Source organism: Silurus aristotelis (genome assembly GCF_946808225.1).
Source record: "Silurus aristotelis genome assembly, chromosome: 8".
NCBI lineage: Eukaryota > Metazoa > Chordata > Actinopteri > Siluriformes > Siluridae > Silurus > Silurus aristotelis.
In genome coordinates this window covers 30,727,671-30,745,170 of record NC_139581.1, presented here as the reverse complement: position 1 = coordinate 30,745,170, position 17,500 = coordinate 30,727,671, and the positions used below count along the sequence as shown (strand labels likewise).

The window sequence follows — 17,500 nt, the reverse complement described above, 5'->3', positions numbered from 1 at the left end:
ACTAGACTAAATCAATTTACTAGGGATCCAAGACTAGAGAGAAGTAACATGAGTAGAGATCAAACACTAGACTAATTCAATTAGTGGAGATCAAAGACTATAGTCTAGACAATAGAGTATTAAGATTAGATCAGTGAAATGATTGCTCAGCTCCTGCCCTGTGAACTTTTAACCCTAATCACAACCCCACCCACATCACTTACATCCACGACTGGAAATACTTTAGAAAAATAAAACACTTATTCAAACTTGTTTAAAAAGGTTTCTGAGAAATATTTAGGATCTATTTCTCTAAAGAGAAGATGATGATAAAGGCAGCTCACCGGTTTGCGTTCCCGTTTGGCCGGTGCACCGGGCTGCTGAGGGGGCGGAGTCGGTTGCTGCTGGGGGGCGGGGTTTATGAGGACAGGTGCCGTGGCTACAGGAGGCGTAAACTGGGGCTGGGTAGGGTAGTACGCTCCAGCTACAACACAACACACAAGACATATAAATGACATGCACTCTTCACACTGCTCCTGACTTATTTGCATCATCATATACTCAAAAGGTCAAAAGTATGTGTACCCCTGACCATTACACCCTAATACAGCTGTATAAAAACTTCTCTGTACAATTCCCCAAAGAACTTAGACTCATGAACACATGGATGCAGGGGGAAAACGTGAATATCCTGCATAGAGCCCTGACCACCACACACCCACTGAACACCTCTGAGATGAACTGCAACCTCCTCATGACATCACTCTCTGCTCTCACTAATCCTCCTGCAGATAAATAAACACTAATCCCACAAAAACAGCACGAAATCTAGTGGAAAGCCCTGACAGAAGAGTAAAGGTGTGCAGAAAGAACACCACATGCACTTACACAGGTACATTTAAATATTAATCTTTATATCTCATTTATTTTCATATAACCTGTACCTAAACACATCACCTTAGAGAGGGGCAGGGCGTGTAGATTTATAAAGCTTTATTGTTCTTTCTTTATAAGAAAACATGCCAAAAACACCTACACACAACACACACACACACACACACACACACACACACACACACACACACACACACACACACACACACACACACGTATCCATGAAGTTACCATGTGCTTTTATTTATTTTTTAAATAGAGAATAAAATTACAATTCCTCTTTATTTACTGGTATTTATCTCTCCCTCCATCCCTCTCTCTTTCTGTCTGTCTGTCTGTCTGTCTGTATCTCTCTCTCTCTCTCTCTCTCACTCACACAACCCGTGGAGCAGCGAGAACTCACGACTAAATATAGTCATAATCACACATGAAATGAAGGTGGGGGAGAGAGAGAAAGAAAGCATGCAAAAGAGAGAGAGAGAAATCTAGTCACAGACACAGAGAATAACAGAGAAAAAACAGACAGAAAAAGAATGAGTGAGAGAGAGAGAGAGAGAGAGAGAGAGAGAGAGAGAGAGAGAACACAGGTGAGAACTCAACCCTGCTAAATGAGTCAAAAAAATGGAAAGTAGGCGAAGAGAAAAAGAGAGGACAATTAGACGAGTGGCAGTCAGACAGATACAGAGACGTACCATCAGTACTGCTACTGGACGCTCTGTTCCCCATCGTCCCTTTTGTCCTCTCGCGTCCCCTTTCTCTCTTTCTTTTTTACAAGTCTTACTGTTCCCTGTCTCTTTCCTTCTCCTCTTTCTCTCTCTCTCTCTCTCTCTCTCCCCCTCTCCCTCTCCCTCTCCCTCTCCCTCCCTCCCTCCCTCCCTCGGTTAGTCCTGAGTGATCCACCAGGAGGCAGAGATTTGATCTACAGGGATGAGTGGGCTGGCATTTTTGCTGTGTGTGTGTGTGTGTGTGTGTTTCAGTCCCTCAGCAACCTGATAAAAATAACTCCACATGAAGGTTTACAAGAGTTTACATGCTCATCATACCAGCTGCCATTTGACAAGCTTTAATATAATTTTGAAAAATTAATTGTTGGAGTGTAGCACCCCCTGATGGACTGGAGTGTAGTGCAATACAATCCTGGTAATTTAAGTACTCCATTTCTTGGCATATCAGCATTTGTTATCGTGTGTGTGTGTGTGTGTGTGTGTGTGTGTGTGTGTGTGTGTGTGTGTGTGTGTGTGTGTGTGTGAACACACACCATACTCAGCAGAACCACTTCCAGGATAAAAGTTTGGAGAACCAGCAACTTGGTACTGTTGAGGAGACACATACGAGGGGCGGTACTAAAATAAAAATAAATAAATAAATAACAAATAAATAAATAAAATGGTTATGGTTTTCTGGTGCTGATTAACAACTGCAATTAATATAATATAAGAAGATAAAAGAGTGTTAGCTCAGTGCTTTGGTAAGACATGCTAAAATAAATAAATAGGGATTAATATCAGGACTCACCTGGCTGGGGATGTAGTAGGCGGGGCCCTGAGAGTTAGGGAAGCTGATCGGCTGAGATTGGATCATCATCATCTGGGAGCCAGGCTGGAAGACGTGAGGGGTGTGTCCCCCATGTGGAGCGATGGGCCGGGGGGCGGAGCTTGCTTGGGCTCGGGCTGGGTTTGTGGGTAATGTGGGCCGAACAGGGTAGAATGGCTGCACAGAGAGAGAGAGCGAGAGAGAGAGAGAGAGAGAAGAGGAATTCCTTAAAGCACATCCCTGTTGGATTGTTTAATGCCCCAGATTCTTTACCCGTCTCAAACATTCCTCTGATTAACTGATTCATCACTGTGCCTAACTCTTTAATGCCCCTGCTGTGTTTATGGGGTCGTACCTGACGGGGAGGAGCTGTGGGGTTCATTGGAGGAGGAGTGGGTGTGGCAAACACCATAGATGGTGGTGGAGTGGGTGAGAAGTTAGGCTGAAGATGAGAAATAGGCAGTATTACACTACAAACTCACAGCTCACAGAATTCACTTAAATATATATGATAAATTACTGATGCACAGTCATGAGAATAACACAGGTATCGCCATTACCGGGGGGAGGTTAGGGGAAGGTGCAGGGAGGGGGGAGGAGGATGGGGGTCCTGGTACTTTATTCATTTCATCTGGATCCTCGTCCAGGTCAGGCTCAGTTACCTACTGAGAAAATTCTAGAGAGAGAGAGAGAGAAAACAAAAATATTGAACACAATATTATTATATACCTGATGTCAGGATTAGCATAATTACACAAGAACAAACAAAATTTAAAGATTTATCCAAGAACACCAGCAACCATTTGAGGATTGCGTAATGCCAATACCTACCACACACACACACACACACACACACACACACACACACACACACACACACACACACACACACGAGCCTCCACCGAGACCTTTGAAACCCATGACACACCAGCATGCAAGTGATCTCAGTGGTGGATTTCATCATGTTACATGTCGATCACAAATCAAAAACATCACAAACAAAACACGATTAAAGGAAAATCATCAGGATAACTGGTTACAGGTGGAGGTGAAGGCCAACAATCTTTTTCTGACCTTTTTTATTTTAATATTAACAATAATTTAGTACAAAACTGCCTGTCACTACTTTTACTTTTTAATTAAAGAAAAGGAACTTCTGTTATTCTGGCCCTTGACTCCTGAGGGGACGCACAAGCTCACACGCCTCAGTGCTCGCAGAAGTGAACTGCACCATGCACTTCATAAACCCTATACAGTGGGCGTGGCTAATTAACTGTCTTATAAATATACAATATTCACACACCCAACTCCTGCTTTTCTCTTTTCCTGCCTATTTGTGAGACATGAACACACAACAGAGGGAAGCCAGACATATTTTTTATTTATCCTTCTTCTCCTCTTACTTCTGCATTTGGTGCAGTTCCTGTCCCCTAGTGTCCACAGCGGTCACTGCAGGTAGAGCCTGAACATAATCCACATTGTTCAGCAAGAACACACAGTGAAGAGAAAAAAAACAAGAACACACTGTAGATCATCAAAACTACATCAGTAATTTAAAAAAGACAATAAAAAATGACGATGGATAGCAAAAAAAAAAAAAACACAGCAGTCCAAATGACCAAAAAATTAAATAAATAAAAGGCCAGGCTGGATTACAGAGACAGAACAAAAGGGAAACCCCACACTGACCAGCTTAACACTGAGATAAAGGAGAGGACCATGCAGCCAGTCTCACACTCAGCAAAACCACACACACAGGTTTAAAACCAGTGACCTCAAGTCAACTGATTCAATGGTGTACTGTTGTTGAACTTTTGTCTATTATTTGTATAATTAAGAGTTGTTTTACAATCAAAGCCAATAATAAATTGGAGAATATAATAAAAGCTGTGTGAATAGAAACAGCTTTATAACATTACTCTTATCACACAGTATTTCTCAGTGAACACACATGCACTTTATCACATTACACAGTGTGTTCACTGAGAAATACATGTACTGCACATCCTGAAAGCATAAATAAATAAAGCCAAATATGATTTATTTAATCTTGTTATTTGCTGACTGCTCACAATAGACCTACACCACTGGTTTCCACCTCCTTTCTCTTTATTTAGAATAGAAAATGTGATTTGCATCACCGTGTTTAAATCACATCCTCGTCTCACTGAGAAAATAAACGTTACAAGTTCTTCATCAGATCATCTGATGGGTTAGGTCAGGATTATATGATGATCTTGTACTGACAAACAACTACGTTCCTTCATCACTACTGAACCTTAGATGGTATGGTAATGCTGACTGGCTTTGTTCGCAGTGGGAGAATGTGGCATTAATATGAGAGGTCATCATACACACATGTTTTTTGTGTAAAATTAATTAGTTGTTAAAAACGTCTAATGAATTTTTAAGATCACGGATTTACCATAAATATCCATCATGTTCTGAATGTTCCTATATTTTTGCATTACAATGTGCATTAAACTTCCACACATGATGCAACATATAAGACGGTAAACATGATTAAAATAAGACATTTTTGCACTTATTTAATAGATATTTAAAAACACACACTACACAGATAAAATGCGTGCGTGTGGTTTCGACTCCCAAAAAGAACCGATTCAGCAAACGATTCCCCGCTAGTTACAGACTCCAGAATGAACAAACCACAAATCTGTTCAAATCTAAAGTGCGAGCTGCAGAAAACCGGCAATAAATACACAATCTCAGTCCTTAAACTTTACTCCAGTAAATCTAAAAGCCTAATTATAACCGCTAAGGTGTTAAACTGAGTTAGTAGCGAGCTAGCCTTCAATCCTGGCCTTGAATTCGGCTTACACTTGTCGACGTGTCCATCCTGAGGGAAAAACACACAAAAAAGTTCGATAGTAATAAAACGATAAGAGACACACACACAACACTATTCTGGCGCAGTATCACCGAATACAAACAAATAAATCAAGTAAATTACACACGAGTCGAGTCAGGGCTAAGAATAACCGAGCTAGCGAGCTAGTGTCACGAGCAGGCGATTAGCATGAGCATTTAGCTCGAGTTTCTCCTCGAATTAAACACATTTAGACTTCGATTCTAAACATGACAACTGTAGAGTTAAATAATACCGAGTGATATCGTCTTAAAACCGGTTTATTTTGAAGAGTGAGATTAAATCTGACTCGTTTTAAACTTGTGAGTTGATGCTAATCGACAGACTTTAGCCACACGTCGACCTGCTCCACTGTACACACGGATTTAATCAAAACAATAAACATGACAAGCAATTAAACAACAACAAATACATGATTCTGTAAATATGTACAGTTTATAGAAACACAGGATCTGACAGCAGAATCAGATTTACAGCGTGACACAAGAAATATCATCAAATACAAACGTGTTTGGAATTAAATTAAAATGTGTGAGAATTGTGTTATTTATTGCACGTGTGATTCTTCCTGATATTAATTATGGTTATTATTTAGTTATATTTCTCCTGCACTCAGTGTAAACAGCGCTGATTTACATAATACATATTCTTAATGAGTCAAAACACGTGTTGAAATGGCAGGTCACGTGACCTGAGATCATGTAAAGAGGGTTATAATGAGGATGATGATGATCTTCACTCTGATTATTAATCACAAGTCAGAAACACCAGATGAGGCCATCAGATACATGATGTACAGTAACAGTTAAACAGAGACGAACACAGACTTTTAATCAGACTTTACCTGTAGAATAGATCTGTTCTAAAACCTGGTGGGTTTTTAATCTTGTGGACAGAAGTGTGTGTGTGTGTGTGTGTATTACGAAATAACCGACGGGCAACAAAACACCACACACACACACACACACACACACACACACACACACACACACACACACACACACACACACACACACACACACACACACACACACACACACACACACACACACACACACACACACACACAGAGCTGTGAGTTCACATAAAGATAAATGAACACACACCGCGTGCTCCTAATGGAAATAATTCTAATAAGTTTCTCCACATTTTACAAGCAGACAAAAATCTCCTCCAACCGACCTGAAATAAATAGAATGATATATTAATGTGTAAAGCGAATAGAAGCAGAGAGAAGAGCTTTACCTTTCTCCTTCAGTCCGTAAACCGGACAGACTAATTCCTCTTTCCGGAAGCCGGGGTATACAACTTCCGGTTTAATCATGCTAGGAATACTGTGTCACGTGATAAAGAAGCAAGTGCGCTGTCATTATACGGCAGTTTAATTAATTTTAATTTTTATGAATAATTTATTTTATTATTAATGTATTATTATTATTATTAATTATACGCTATTAATCTATATTAATTATTAGTTCATAAAGAGATAAATGAAAATGTATTTATGCTACAAAAGATTTCGTTGATATGCTTATAAATGTATTTACACTGGGTGTATTATATTAGATATAATATTTTATTAGATATAACTGTTACTTCCTTTACTTTAGTAGTAGCACGTTGGAATTTTATTTCATGAAGAATAATCTTATAAACATATCCTCCCTAAACATCTCTGAGACCTGTGCTTATAGATTTAAACACTGATATAAAAGCTTTCCTTATCTTTGTTTTATCATTAATAATGTAATCAGAATGATTTACTGATACTATCATTATATTTAATAGAGCTGTGGAGTTAAAAAATTTATTTCTGTGTAAGATTACTGGCTCAAGAGAACAAACCAGTACACATTCTTATTTATTTATTGTTAGTATGTGGTCATATTTTTCAGAGTTTGTTTAAAATGTATCTGGAAACATAATCAAATGCAATATTTTGTGTAAAATGTTTAGTGATTTCATGCTGCATTGCTACTCATAACTTTCCTCAGTCGTATTGACCGTCGTCATGAGCAGTTTCTCAAACCAGTCAAAAGAATGCATTCAAACAGCACAAAAATGCAGAGAACTGAAACAAATGAGAGTTTTCTGTAGAATGAAAGCTAAAAAAGTGGTGTTTAATTCTAAACCACTACCAATAAGAGAAAAAGCTGTTGGTACTCAATAACAGACTGGTGTAGTACACAAGTGAGAGAGTGTTAGGATCGTTTGGTCAGAAGTGAACACATGGTGATGTACTGATCCACTATAACATTAATTCTGCATGACATGGACATGTAAAGTTCCTTTCTGATGGAATGATGCACCAAACCGCAGCTCATGAATATTTCTTCTAATTTATTTAATTGTCTGCTGTTGAGGATTAGGAGAGCTGGTGACTGTTTTGATTCCAAAATCTGGAATGTGTGTGTATTCAGTAAAGAGAAATTGCAATGAAATAAAACATCCACATTTTACTACCACATTATTTCATTTATTTTCACATCATAACAGTAAAACATAACAAATTGGAGAAAAAAATAATTACCCAGGGCTGAATAAACGCGTTTGTAAAAAACAAACCAAAAAAAAAAAAACAAGAGAAAAAGGTGAGAGAAAGAATCCTGTCCGGTCATAGATCTGAAAAACGGTGCAGTCGAGGTCCCGGAAACGAGGGTGTGTGTAACGCTGTGCGTGTGTGTGTGTTTAGACATCGTAGTTGGGATTTTTACGCAGAATGACGAAGCCCTCGAGGATGGGCGTGACCGGGATGTACTCCTCTGTGGCCAGCTCGGCTCTCTCTCCGTGCGCTAGCAGCACCGGTGTGGTGTGTGTCTGAAAACCAGTGATGGCTTTGGGTTTGCCTGCCTGCCCCACCACATCCACCGCCTGGTGATAACACATACACAGAGGGGTGAACATTTCATTGACATTACACAGACAAGGATCTTCATAATGAACAGAACATCTACTTAAATATGTTCAAATATTACAAACAGAAAGCAGCAGAGATCTTTGGTTCCTCTGGTGAGCTATAGAACAGCTACTGCACACAAAAATCTAGCAAGCAGAACTGCTGTGTAAAAAAAACAAAAAAAAACATTCCCGCAAAAAAAAAAAAAACACACACACACACACACACACACACCTGTCCCACGCGGACGGACACGGGTAGAGGCCGGAGCTCTTCGTCAAACGTGACAAGCATGCGAGGCTGCATGGCTGCTACCAGGCCGTACAGGACGTAGTGAGACTTCCCCAAAATAACTGCAGAATTAAGACAAATAAAATAAAGAAGAAGAAGAAAGATTAGTTTAATCAGAGTTTGAGTCTGAATATTTATATAAATGAGCTAAAATTATGCGAACTCTTACTGTTTTTCACATCCAGGAAGGACACTAGGACCGTGAGGAGTCCGGCCACCGCCACCTGACTCATGAGCTGCCTGTCACTGTGATATGGACACAATGTCAGTGTCCCTTTACCCAGGTGTGTTAGACCCTGTACACACACACACACACACACACACACACACACACATGAAATAAATGAGAAGAGTTACAGTTTTATGAAACTACTAAATAATCATTAACTCCATTATTATATCTCTATAACACTACGGTACCTGAGCGAGTCGGACCATGAACAGGTTGTTGGGGTCCTTGGCGTGGTACTGGGCCAGCTGACGAAGCATGGCAGCGAGACGAGCGTTGTTGGTACCTGAGGTTAAATATACACAAAGGAAAGCGTCAATGAGGCAGATTTTCAGATTTCTCTAATTAACAACCTGTTTGTATTTTTGAAGATTGAATGACACTCACCACTGCCCACCATGCCCATGGCAAAGATGGAGTTGTGCGAGACTTCTGGGTCAGCGTCGTGAGAGAACTTGCTGAGCGTGTCCAGGATGTTGAGTCTGGGGTTGGACACGGAGATGAGCGCTAACGCTAATGGCACAGCTCGGCGCAGGGTGGGCTCGCCGTATCGCAACTACAGACACAGGGAAAGAGAATAAAGAACAAAGACGAGAATGGAGAATAAATAAAAAACAAACAGAGAAAAATGACGCAGTTTAATTTAAATGAAAGCACTCACCAGGTGACCGAATGTGCGCAGTGCCATCTCCGATCCGATTTCCTCTCCCATGGCTATGAGAGCAATCCCCAGCACAGCCACACCCTACATCCAGGAGCAGCAGAGTGTGTAATGATTAAACCATTCATTCACAACCAATTACAATGATTTAAGATTCATTTTCTCTCTCTCTCTCTCTCTCTCTCTCTCTCTCTCTCTCTCTCTCTCTCTCTCTCTCTCTCTCTCTCTCTCTCTCTCTCTCTCTCTCACACACACACACACACACACACACACACACACACACACACACACACACACACACACACACACACACACACACACACAGTTCACACCTGGTGTGAGCCCATGTCTGCTGTACTCTCTTTCTTCTCTTTATCTTTTTTGTCCTTCTTGTCCTTGTCATCATCTTTGTCCTTGGTGTCATAGTGCTCACTGCAGATGTGCAACAGCTGCTGAACCTTCAGGACATTCCCTGAACCTGAGAGAGAAGAGAAACAGCATTAGATTAGATTCAACTTTATTGTCATTACAAATGTACAAATAAAAGGCAACGAAATGCAGTTTAGGTCTAACCAGAAGTGCAGTAGCAGCAAACGCAGGATATACAGTGTTTACATGAGTTATATAAATGAGATAAAATGGTATTACAGGAGTAATTTACAGATGTGTATGTACTAAGAACATAATATACAGATGGTTATTACTATAAACTGAAATTTTCAGATGTGTATGTATTATGAACAGAATATATATATATTACTATAAACAGAAATTAGGTGGATATATACAATGGTACGTTAGGCAAGTCAAATGTTCTAGATGTGTGTGCGCACACATGTGGGTGTGTGTGTGAGTCTCAAGAACTGATTTCTTTTTAATGTTTTTATCCGTTTTAGCGGTTTGTGCAGTGTGTGTGTGTGTGTGGTGTGTGTGTCTTACCTGCGTATGCACAGATGTCCACAAGTGTGTTTGCGAAGCTGCGGAATGGTTCTGGAACGACCTGTAATGCTGCCAGCGTGGTGTCGATCGCCTCGCCCTTGCCTACACACACGTATACACATTAGCTTTTTGTGAAATATGCATAAGTAATAATTTAAGACATGAATTATGGCATTGAGCTGTTTAAAATTTTAAATAAGTAAATTAATTACAAATAAAATATATTTAAGTACCCAAACTATTGAAGTGTAAAACTTCTGATTACTGTAATTCCCTGTTTATCACAGTGGTTACGTTCCAAAAACCACCCGCGATAAATAAAAACGCCCATAAACAGACGCCATCCCAAAAAAAAAAAACATTTTTTAAGCCGTGAATCATCATTTTTAACTTTGAATATAACTTTGGTAATATTTAATATAATTAAAGAAATTATTAATTTTCCATTTGCTCCACGATCATGTGATTTTTGTTATTGGCTTTACACCTTGGATCACGTGGTCTTCCATGATTCGTGTAAAAGCGCATAAAAGTTTTGACGTCCTGACTTCAAAAAACATTATTATTATTATTATTATTATTATTTGAATAACACCCCTATTCTGCAGACACATGGTCCAATCCCCGTCCCTTTTACCGAGGTGGTTAAGTCCGAGGCCGAGAGGAAGCCAGCGTGCGTATGTGTCCTTCAGCTCCTGCTCGCTCTTCTCCATGATGGTTTGAAGGACGGTGGATGTGACGTCACCGTTGCATGAACCCACAGCAATCATACCGCACGCCAGAGCGGTCACACCTGCCACCTGACCCCCCCCCCCCCCCCCCACACACACACACACACACACACACACACACACACACACACACAGTTGCGAGACGTACTAATGGCAGACACACAATATAGTAAGTTTGGTTTCTGTGAGATGATCATACCTCCATGCTGGACTTCGAGTCTCCCATCACCGGCAGGAGCAGTGACAGGACATCTTCTCTGTTAGATCCTGCATAGGCCAGACCCAGCCTGAGGAAACATGTAAACAAGGGTCAAATGTTAATCTGCTATCAGACAACACAAGTTGGACACAAACAACTCAGATTTATAATCATGTGTTAAGCATAAAATCATTTTGTGTGTGTGTGTGTGTGTGTGTTACCCGAAGATGGCTCCTATCCTCATGACGTTGCTGTTGTGTAGGACGTAGTCAGAGAGGAGGGCTAGAGCAGGGTCACACTCGTTACGAACGCCGGAGTTCACGATACCGCATGCCAGCAAAGCCCCGGACTGGACAGGAACAATTACATCAACCAAATAATATTATAAACACACACACTGAATTCTGCTGAGATGCACAATTATTCATTTGAATATGCATGTAGTAGAGAGAGAGCGCACAAGAGTGTGTGTGTACCTTTATGTAGTCTTCTGATGAGTAGAGATACTTGTCGATCTGAGTGAGACCACCATCCACATCCCATAACAGGATCATACCCAGAGATGCAGCAGCACTCAGCATTCCTATACACACACACACACACACACACACTTATTACAGTTGAAAACAGCAGTAATATACTATAAACTAGGGATGCACCGAATATTCAGCCACTGAATAGACTTTGAGCACTATAAAAACGCGGCCGAAACAGTTTGTTGTGATGACGCAAACAGAAACCGCTGCCTGCACGTGCTTGTCTAAAACAACATGTCTGCGGTGTGGACGTATTTCAGTATATCTGAGAAAGACCCACAGATAGCGATTTGCAAAACGTGTAATGCCGAAATTTCGTCTGCAAAGACTTTCTCCACGTCGGGTTTAATTTATCACCTGAAATCCAAACATCCCGATCGCTATGCTGAATATGAGAGGAACACGCACAGAAAAGCAAAACCCCTCCGAGCACGCGCACTCCGTCTGTGCTGGAGGTTTTTGAAAAGGCAGGAAGTTTCCCAGTGATAGTGTTTTATTGTATCTTTAAGCAGTTGCACTTGTTCTGAATGCACTTTGTTTTTATAAAAGAACATAATTAATTTTACAACCTTTCAGCAGGCCAGAGGGCCTGTAGATTATTATTTAATGTACACGAGTGCATTTAAGTTAAACATTTAAGTTTGAATTTGAATTTATTTTATCCTGTGCATTGTTGCAATGTGCAAGAAATAAATATTTTCATAATTTGTAATTGATTTATGCTTTGAAACTTTAATATGAATTTATGCAATTGAAATGCCTTGATTTGAGTAAGTTTAGTACACAGTTATAGCCATAAATGCAAGGGTAATAATAATTGGCATCATTTCTTTCGGTGTTCGGTTTTCGGCCTTGCTTTCCTCATTTTCGGTTTCGGCCAAGAATTTTCATTTCTGTGCATCCCTACTAATAGATGTAAGAATATACAAATATATTAAAAGTAACAGAAACCAAATAATTAACTTTATAAATAGAATAAAGTTTGCATGTTGGGATCCTGAGCTAAATACAGAATTTAATAACAAAAACATAACAAATAAACTAAAAGAGGTTTTACAGCATGATCCTGAGTGTAAGACAGAAAAACTCACCAGATTAAACCAAAGAGCATCTTTAAGAATTATACTCCATTTAGTCAACTGTGAACTCAATATGGTGAAGTGTGAGTGATACGACACGATACTATCTGATCACCACATCATCATTCTACAAATCACACTGATCGGGAAAAATAAAGAAATAAAAATAACACTTCTGATTTATATAACATCTGTTTTTCTCTCGAATATTTTCAAAAGTATCATTCAAAGGTATATAAAAAAATAAATTAATTGATTAAAAACATTTTCCATAAATTCCGGACTATTAAACGCACACAAATATAAGCCGCACCCACTGAATTTGACAAAGATGTGTATTTTGAAGATAAATAATCTGCACCTGTCTAAAAGTCGCATGTCTACACTGAATCTAATGAACTTTACACAGGCTTTATTGAAAGACAGTGTCTGTTACACGGCTTGTATCTAAACAGTAGCCTAGCAAATAAGTCATTGTTTACTGTCTTCCTCCTTCCTTTTACAACTATTTCTTTCGAGAGTTTATCTTTTGGCATCGCAGTGCGTTTAAAAATCACCATCGGTGAATCTTTTCTCCCGATGCCGTGCAGCTCAGAACACAGGTGAAGTGTGTTTTCATGCCCGGTTGTTTTCAGCGTGACGAATGATTCACATTTCCTGTAGACAGTCCGAGTGAGCGGCAGGTCAAACTTCAGAGGAACATCATCCATATTTATGATGTGCTGCGGCCCGATTCAGTGGGAACGCATCTGATTTAATATAAAGAGTTTCATTGGTTCACCTGAACTCGTTCTGCAATTTCATTGGTCTAATGTTATGGGGCTCAGCTTTTTGGCTTGAAGTTTGTGAAACCGGGAAAAACCCAGAAAAAATCCTTAAATTAGCTGCTTCGTTGTTTAAGCCGGGGGGTTCAAAGAGTGGGGGGGGGAAAGTAGCGGCTTATAGTCCAAAATTTTTTTTTCACTTTTTTAAGACTTTTAATGCTTCAATTTAAAAGCTATTTGCTGGAATATGTATTACACTGTTATAACGGCCAGCTGTATCTGAAACCTCGTCTCACACAGACAGACACAGACAATCAGAGGACAAAACGGGTGGATGGTGTCTCACCGTGATCCTTGTTCTTATACAGCCACTTGTTGCCGTCCTCAGTGAGCAGTTTGTCCTGTCCAAACGCTGCGTTAACGAAGCCGTTTACGAACGAGGAGGCGAGATTCATACGGGCGGAGTCCACCTGAGAGCCACTGCCACAGAATCCTGACAAAGCAAATAATCAATTATTCACTGACAAACACATGAACAATACAGAGATTTTTACATTAAAGCAAAGGCAAGACTAAATTATTTAAGAAAAATAAGACATTTAAAAAATTATTTGTAATACATCACTAAAAACTGATATAAAGGAAAAGAAGAAATCGTACTGTTGTTCTCGAGGTGTGTTTTGTAAATGTCGTCTGGTACTTTAGGCTCCATGATGTCCAGCTGTGTGAGAATTACACAAAAGAAAACAGCTGTTTATTTCCAGAAGCTTCTCAGGGGAGGAAGAAGAAAAAACAAACAAAAAAAAAAAACCACACACCTCACGTGCGAGGGCGAGGAAGTTGCTGTTAAGCTGCACGTTGGACATGATTTCAGTCAGGTCCTCATAGTCCTCAACGTCTTCATTCAGCTCCAGGAACATGCCGTGCCGGCCCAGCATAAACGCCATCTCCTTCTGAACCACACTACAAAGAGAAATTTCACTTTTACCCTAATCAATAACCAAACCTTTGAAGGTGCACTTTTATTCAATTTTGTTTTAGCTGTAACTATTATTACCAGGAGGTTTTCATATATTTTTGTATTCTATAGTTTAGACCAGTGGTCCCCAACCCCAGGGCCGTGGACCGGCACCAGTCCGTGGGTCAATTGGTACCGGGCCACACAGAAAAAATACATAACTTACATTATTTCTGTTTTATTTATTATCTGATTCTGAACGATGTTTTATTTTGGAAAATTACTGGATTTTCTCCTCCACATCTGTCTATGACTCACTCTTCATGTCTTACCTCCATCCACTACCTTCTTAAAGGAGCTCCGGTCACACGACTTACCTCCATCCACTACCTTCTTAAAGGAGCCCCGGCCACACGACTTACCTCCATCCACTACCTTCTTAAAGGAGCCCCGGCCACACGACTTACCTCAATCCACTACCTTCTTAAAGGAGCCCCGGCCACACGACTTACCTCAATCCACTACCTTCTTAAAGGAGCTCCGGTCACACGACTTACCTCCATCCACTACCTTCTTAAAGGAGCCCCGGCCACACGACTTACCTCCATCCACTACCTTCTTAAAGGAGCCCCGGCCACACGACTTACCTCCATCCACTACCTTCTTAAAGGAGCTCCGGTCACACGACTTACCTCCATCCACTACCTTCTTAAAGGAGCCCCGGCCACACGACTTACCTCCATCCACTACCTTCTTAAAGGAGCCCCGGCCACACGACTTACCTCCATCCACTACCTTCTTAAAGGAGCTCCGGTCACACGACTTACCTCCATCCACTACCTTCTTAAAGGAGCTCCGGTCACACGACTTACCTCCATCCACTACCTTCTTAAAGGAGCTCCGGTCACACGTCTTACCTCCATCCACTACCTTCTTAAAGGAGCCCCGGCCACACGACTTACCTCCATCCACTACCTTCTTAAAGGAGCTCCGGTCACACGTCTTACCTCCATCCACTACCTTCTTAAAGGAGCTCCAGTCACACGTCTTACCTCAATCCACTACTTTCTTAAAGGAGCTCCGGTCACACGTCTTACCTCCATCCACTACCTTCTTAAAGGAGCTCCAGTCACACGTCTTACCTCAATCCACTACTTTCTTAAAGGAGCTCCGGTCACACGTCTTACCTCCATCCACTACCTTCTTAAAGGAGCTCCGGTCACACGTCTTACCTCCATCCACTACCTTCTTAAAGGAGCTCTGGTCACATGTCTTACCTCCATCCACTACCTTCTTAAAGGAGCTCCGGTCACATGTCTTACCTCCATCCACTACCTTCTTAAAGGAGCTCCGGTCACATGACTTACCTCCATCCACTACCTCTTTAAGGAGCTCCGGTCACATGTCTTACCTCAATCCACTACCTTCTTAAAGGAGCTCCGGTCACATGACTTACCTCCATCCACTACCTCTTTAAGGAGCTCCGGCCGCTAACACAATACATTACTGCTAAACTCAAACCCTCAAACGAGAAAAATAAACAAACAACAACACAGTGGGAAAAAGGTTGGGGACCACTGGTTTAGATGACAGGCTTTAAATACACAGTAAACATCATTAGTTACCATTAATAATAAGAAATAGTTAACAATCGCTATTTACTTAATTACAGAAGATTATAATTACTACTACATTAAGCAGCTTTCTAGTGAACTTCATTAACTGTCACAATCACACAGATGCCGCTGGAATGGTGATTTTAGTAACGCTAGTCATGTTAATTCATTTAAAAGTAATCTGTCATTTCTCAAGCTGTTGTGTGTGTGTGTGTGTGTGTGTGTGTGTGTGTGTGTGTGTGTGTGTGTGTGTGTGTGAGAGAGAGAGATCTTACATGTCTTTGCAGGAGGTGAAGATGTTTTCTACCAGCTCGACATCGTTGAGCATCAGTGCCAGCCTGAGGGCTTCTGGGTAACGGTTGAACTTGCGGAAGATGTTGAGCGCACACTTAAGGAGGGCCGAGTTCTCAGGCTCAGGAACGTAGCTCACACAGCTGGTGGGGTTAAAAATGTGGGGTTATACTAATTACCACAGTGTGTGTGTGTATGTGTGTGTGAGAGAGAGAGTGGGGTCGAGTGGGGAGACTGACCTGGTGAGGTAGAGGCAGACCTTGGCGTATGCGTTCTCGTCGATGTACGAGTCCAGCATGTCAAGCCGCTCGATCTCCATGAGCAGGTCGCAGGCCTCGTGCTCGGCGTTGTGAGCCATGTTGTAGGGAACGATCTCCTTCACCAGCTTCAGCAGCGTCTCCTGCTGTACCTTGTCTCCTTCCTCAAGCTCCTGCCACTCTTTAGCCACTTCCCCTGCCAGGTGCCTACACACACACACAGTTACCACTCCTTATATGTTTACTCAATTTGTTTCCATGGCGATGGCGTGTGATGTCGGGTACCTGACGTATTCGTGGCCCCAGGATGCGAGTTCCTCCTGTGAGCCGAGCAGGCGGTATTTCAGACACTCTCTCTCTCCGCTCATAGTCATGGCCAGGACCGACACCACGTCAGCACAGAAACGCTGCAAACGCACACAGAAGACTGAACTGATTCCTTTTGCATTACAGCACATGTTTATCAACACACTTCTTCTAATAAGCCATGATTTTATCTTAACAGCTCCTTCATCACGACATACTTAATAGAACTGGTTTAAAAATCAAAAACCTGTCATATAATAAATCTCTCATAACAGAAAATCACACACACACACACACACACACACACACACACACACACACACACACCTTGTTCTCTCCAGGTGCCATGCCCTCATAGATCTCTTTGAGTTTGGTGTAATGCGGTCGCAGAAACTTGAGTGGTTTGGGCACTGAGGTCATGGACGTGGTGGAGGAACGAATCAGTCGACGC

The 17,500-nt window shown here is 41.1% G+C and overlaps 2 protein-coding genes across 4 annotated transcripts in view; both read right to left on the bottom strand.

Annotated features, from left to right (window-relative positions):
- Nucleotides 1-6,638, bottom strand: part of eif4g1b (eukaryotic translation initiation factor 4 gamma, 1b) — a 19,213-nt gene extending 12,575 nt beyond the window's left edge. Inside the window, exons 1-7 of one of the 3 annotated variants that reach the window (XM_083549099.1) lie at nt 6,542-6,602; nt 5,248-5,266; nt 2,967-3,082; nt 2,762-2,848; nt 2,389-2,583; nt 2,132-2,216; nt 324-463 (exon numbers count right to left, since the gene is read on the bottom strand). In XM_083549099.1, coding sequence (XP_083405225.1) covers nt 324-463; nt 2,132-2,216; nt 2,389-2,583; nt 2,762-2,848; nt 2,967-3,032 — 573 coding nt within the window. In that variant the 5' untranslated portion in view covers nt 3,033-3,082; nt 5,248-5,266; nt 6,542-6,602. Of the gene's footprint in view, nt 1-323; nt 464-1,565; nt 1,688-2,131; nt 2,217-2,388; nt 2,584-2,761; nt 2,849-2,966; nt 3,083-5,247; nt 5,267-6,541 lie in introns of those variants that run through there. The other 2 variants (XM_083549098.1, XM_083549100.1) reach the window with 2 other exon arrangements.
- A 1,112-nt stretch (nt 6,639-7,750) lies between these two features.
- Nucleotides 7,751-17,500, bottom strand: part of psmd2 (proteasome 26S subunit ubiquitin receptor, non-ATPase 2) — an 11,410-nt gene continuing 1,660 nt past the window's right edge. Inside the window, exons 3-21 of the mRNA XM_083548706.1 lie at nt 17,377-17,500; nt 17,029-17,150; nt 16,726-16,950; nt 16,471-16,629; nt 14,440-14,584; nt 14,282-14,342; nt 13,968-14,114; nt 11,719-11,825; nt 11,464-11,591; nt 11,243-11,330; nt 10,950-11,112; nt 10,313-10,414; nt 9,706-9,851; nt 9,374-9,457; nt 9,100-9,268; nt 8,904-8,998; nt 8,653-8,779; nt 8,427-8,545; nt 7,751-8,167 (exon numbers count right to left, since the gene is read on the bottom strand). The exon at nt 17,377-17,500 is cut by the window's right edge and continues 41 nt beyond it. Of these exons, the coding sequence (XP_083404832.1) occupies nt 7,985-8,167; nt 8,427-8,545; nt 8,653-8,779; nt 8,904-8,998; nt 9,100-9,268; nt 9,374-9,457; nt 9,706-9,851; nt 10,313-10,414; nt 10,950-11,112; nt 11,243-11,330; nt 11,464-11,591; nt 11,719-11,825; nt 13,968-14,114; nt 14,282-14,342; nt 14,440-14,584; nt 16,471-16,629; nt 16,726-16,950; nt 17,029-17,150; nt 17,377-17,500 (2,494 nt within the window). The 3' untranslated portion in view covers nt 7,751-7,984. The remainder of the gene's footprint in view (nt 8,168-8,426; nt 8,546-8,652; nt 8,780-8,903; nt 8,999-9,099; nt 9,269-9,373; nt 9,458-9,705; nt 9,852-10,312; nt 10,415-10,949; nt 11,113-11,242; nt 11,331-11,463; nt 11,592-11,718; nt 11,826-13,967; nt 14,115-14,281; nt 14,343-14,439; nt 14,585-16,470; nt 16,630-16,725; nt 16,951-17,028; nt 17,151-17,376) is intronic.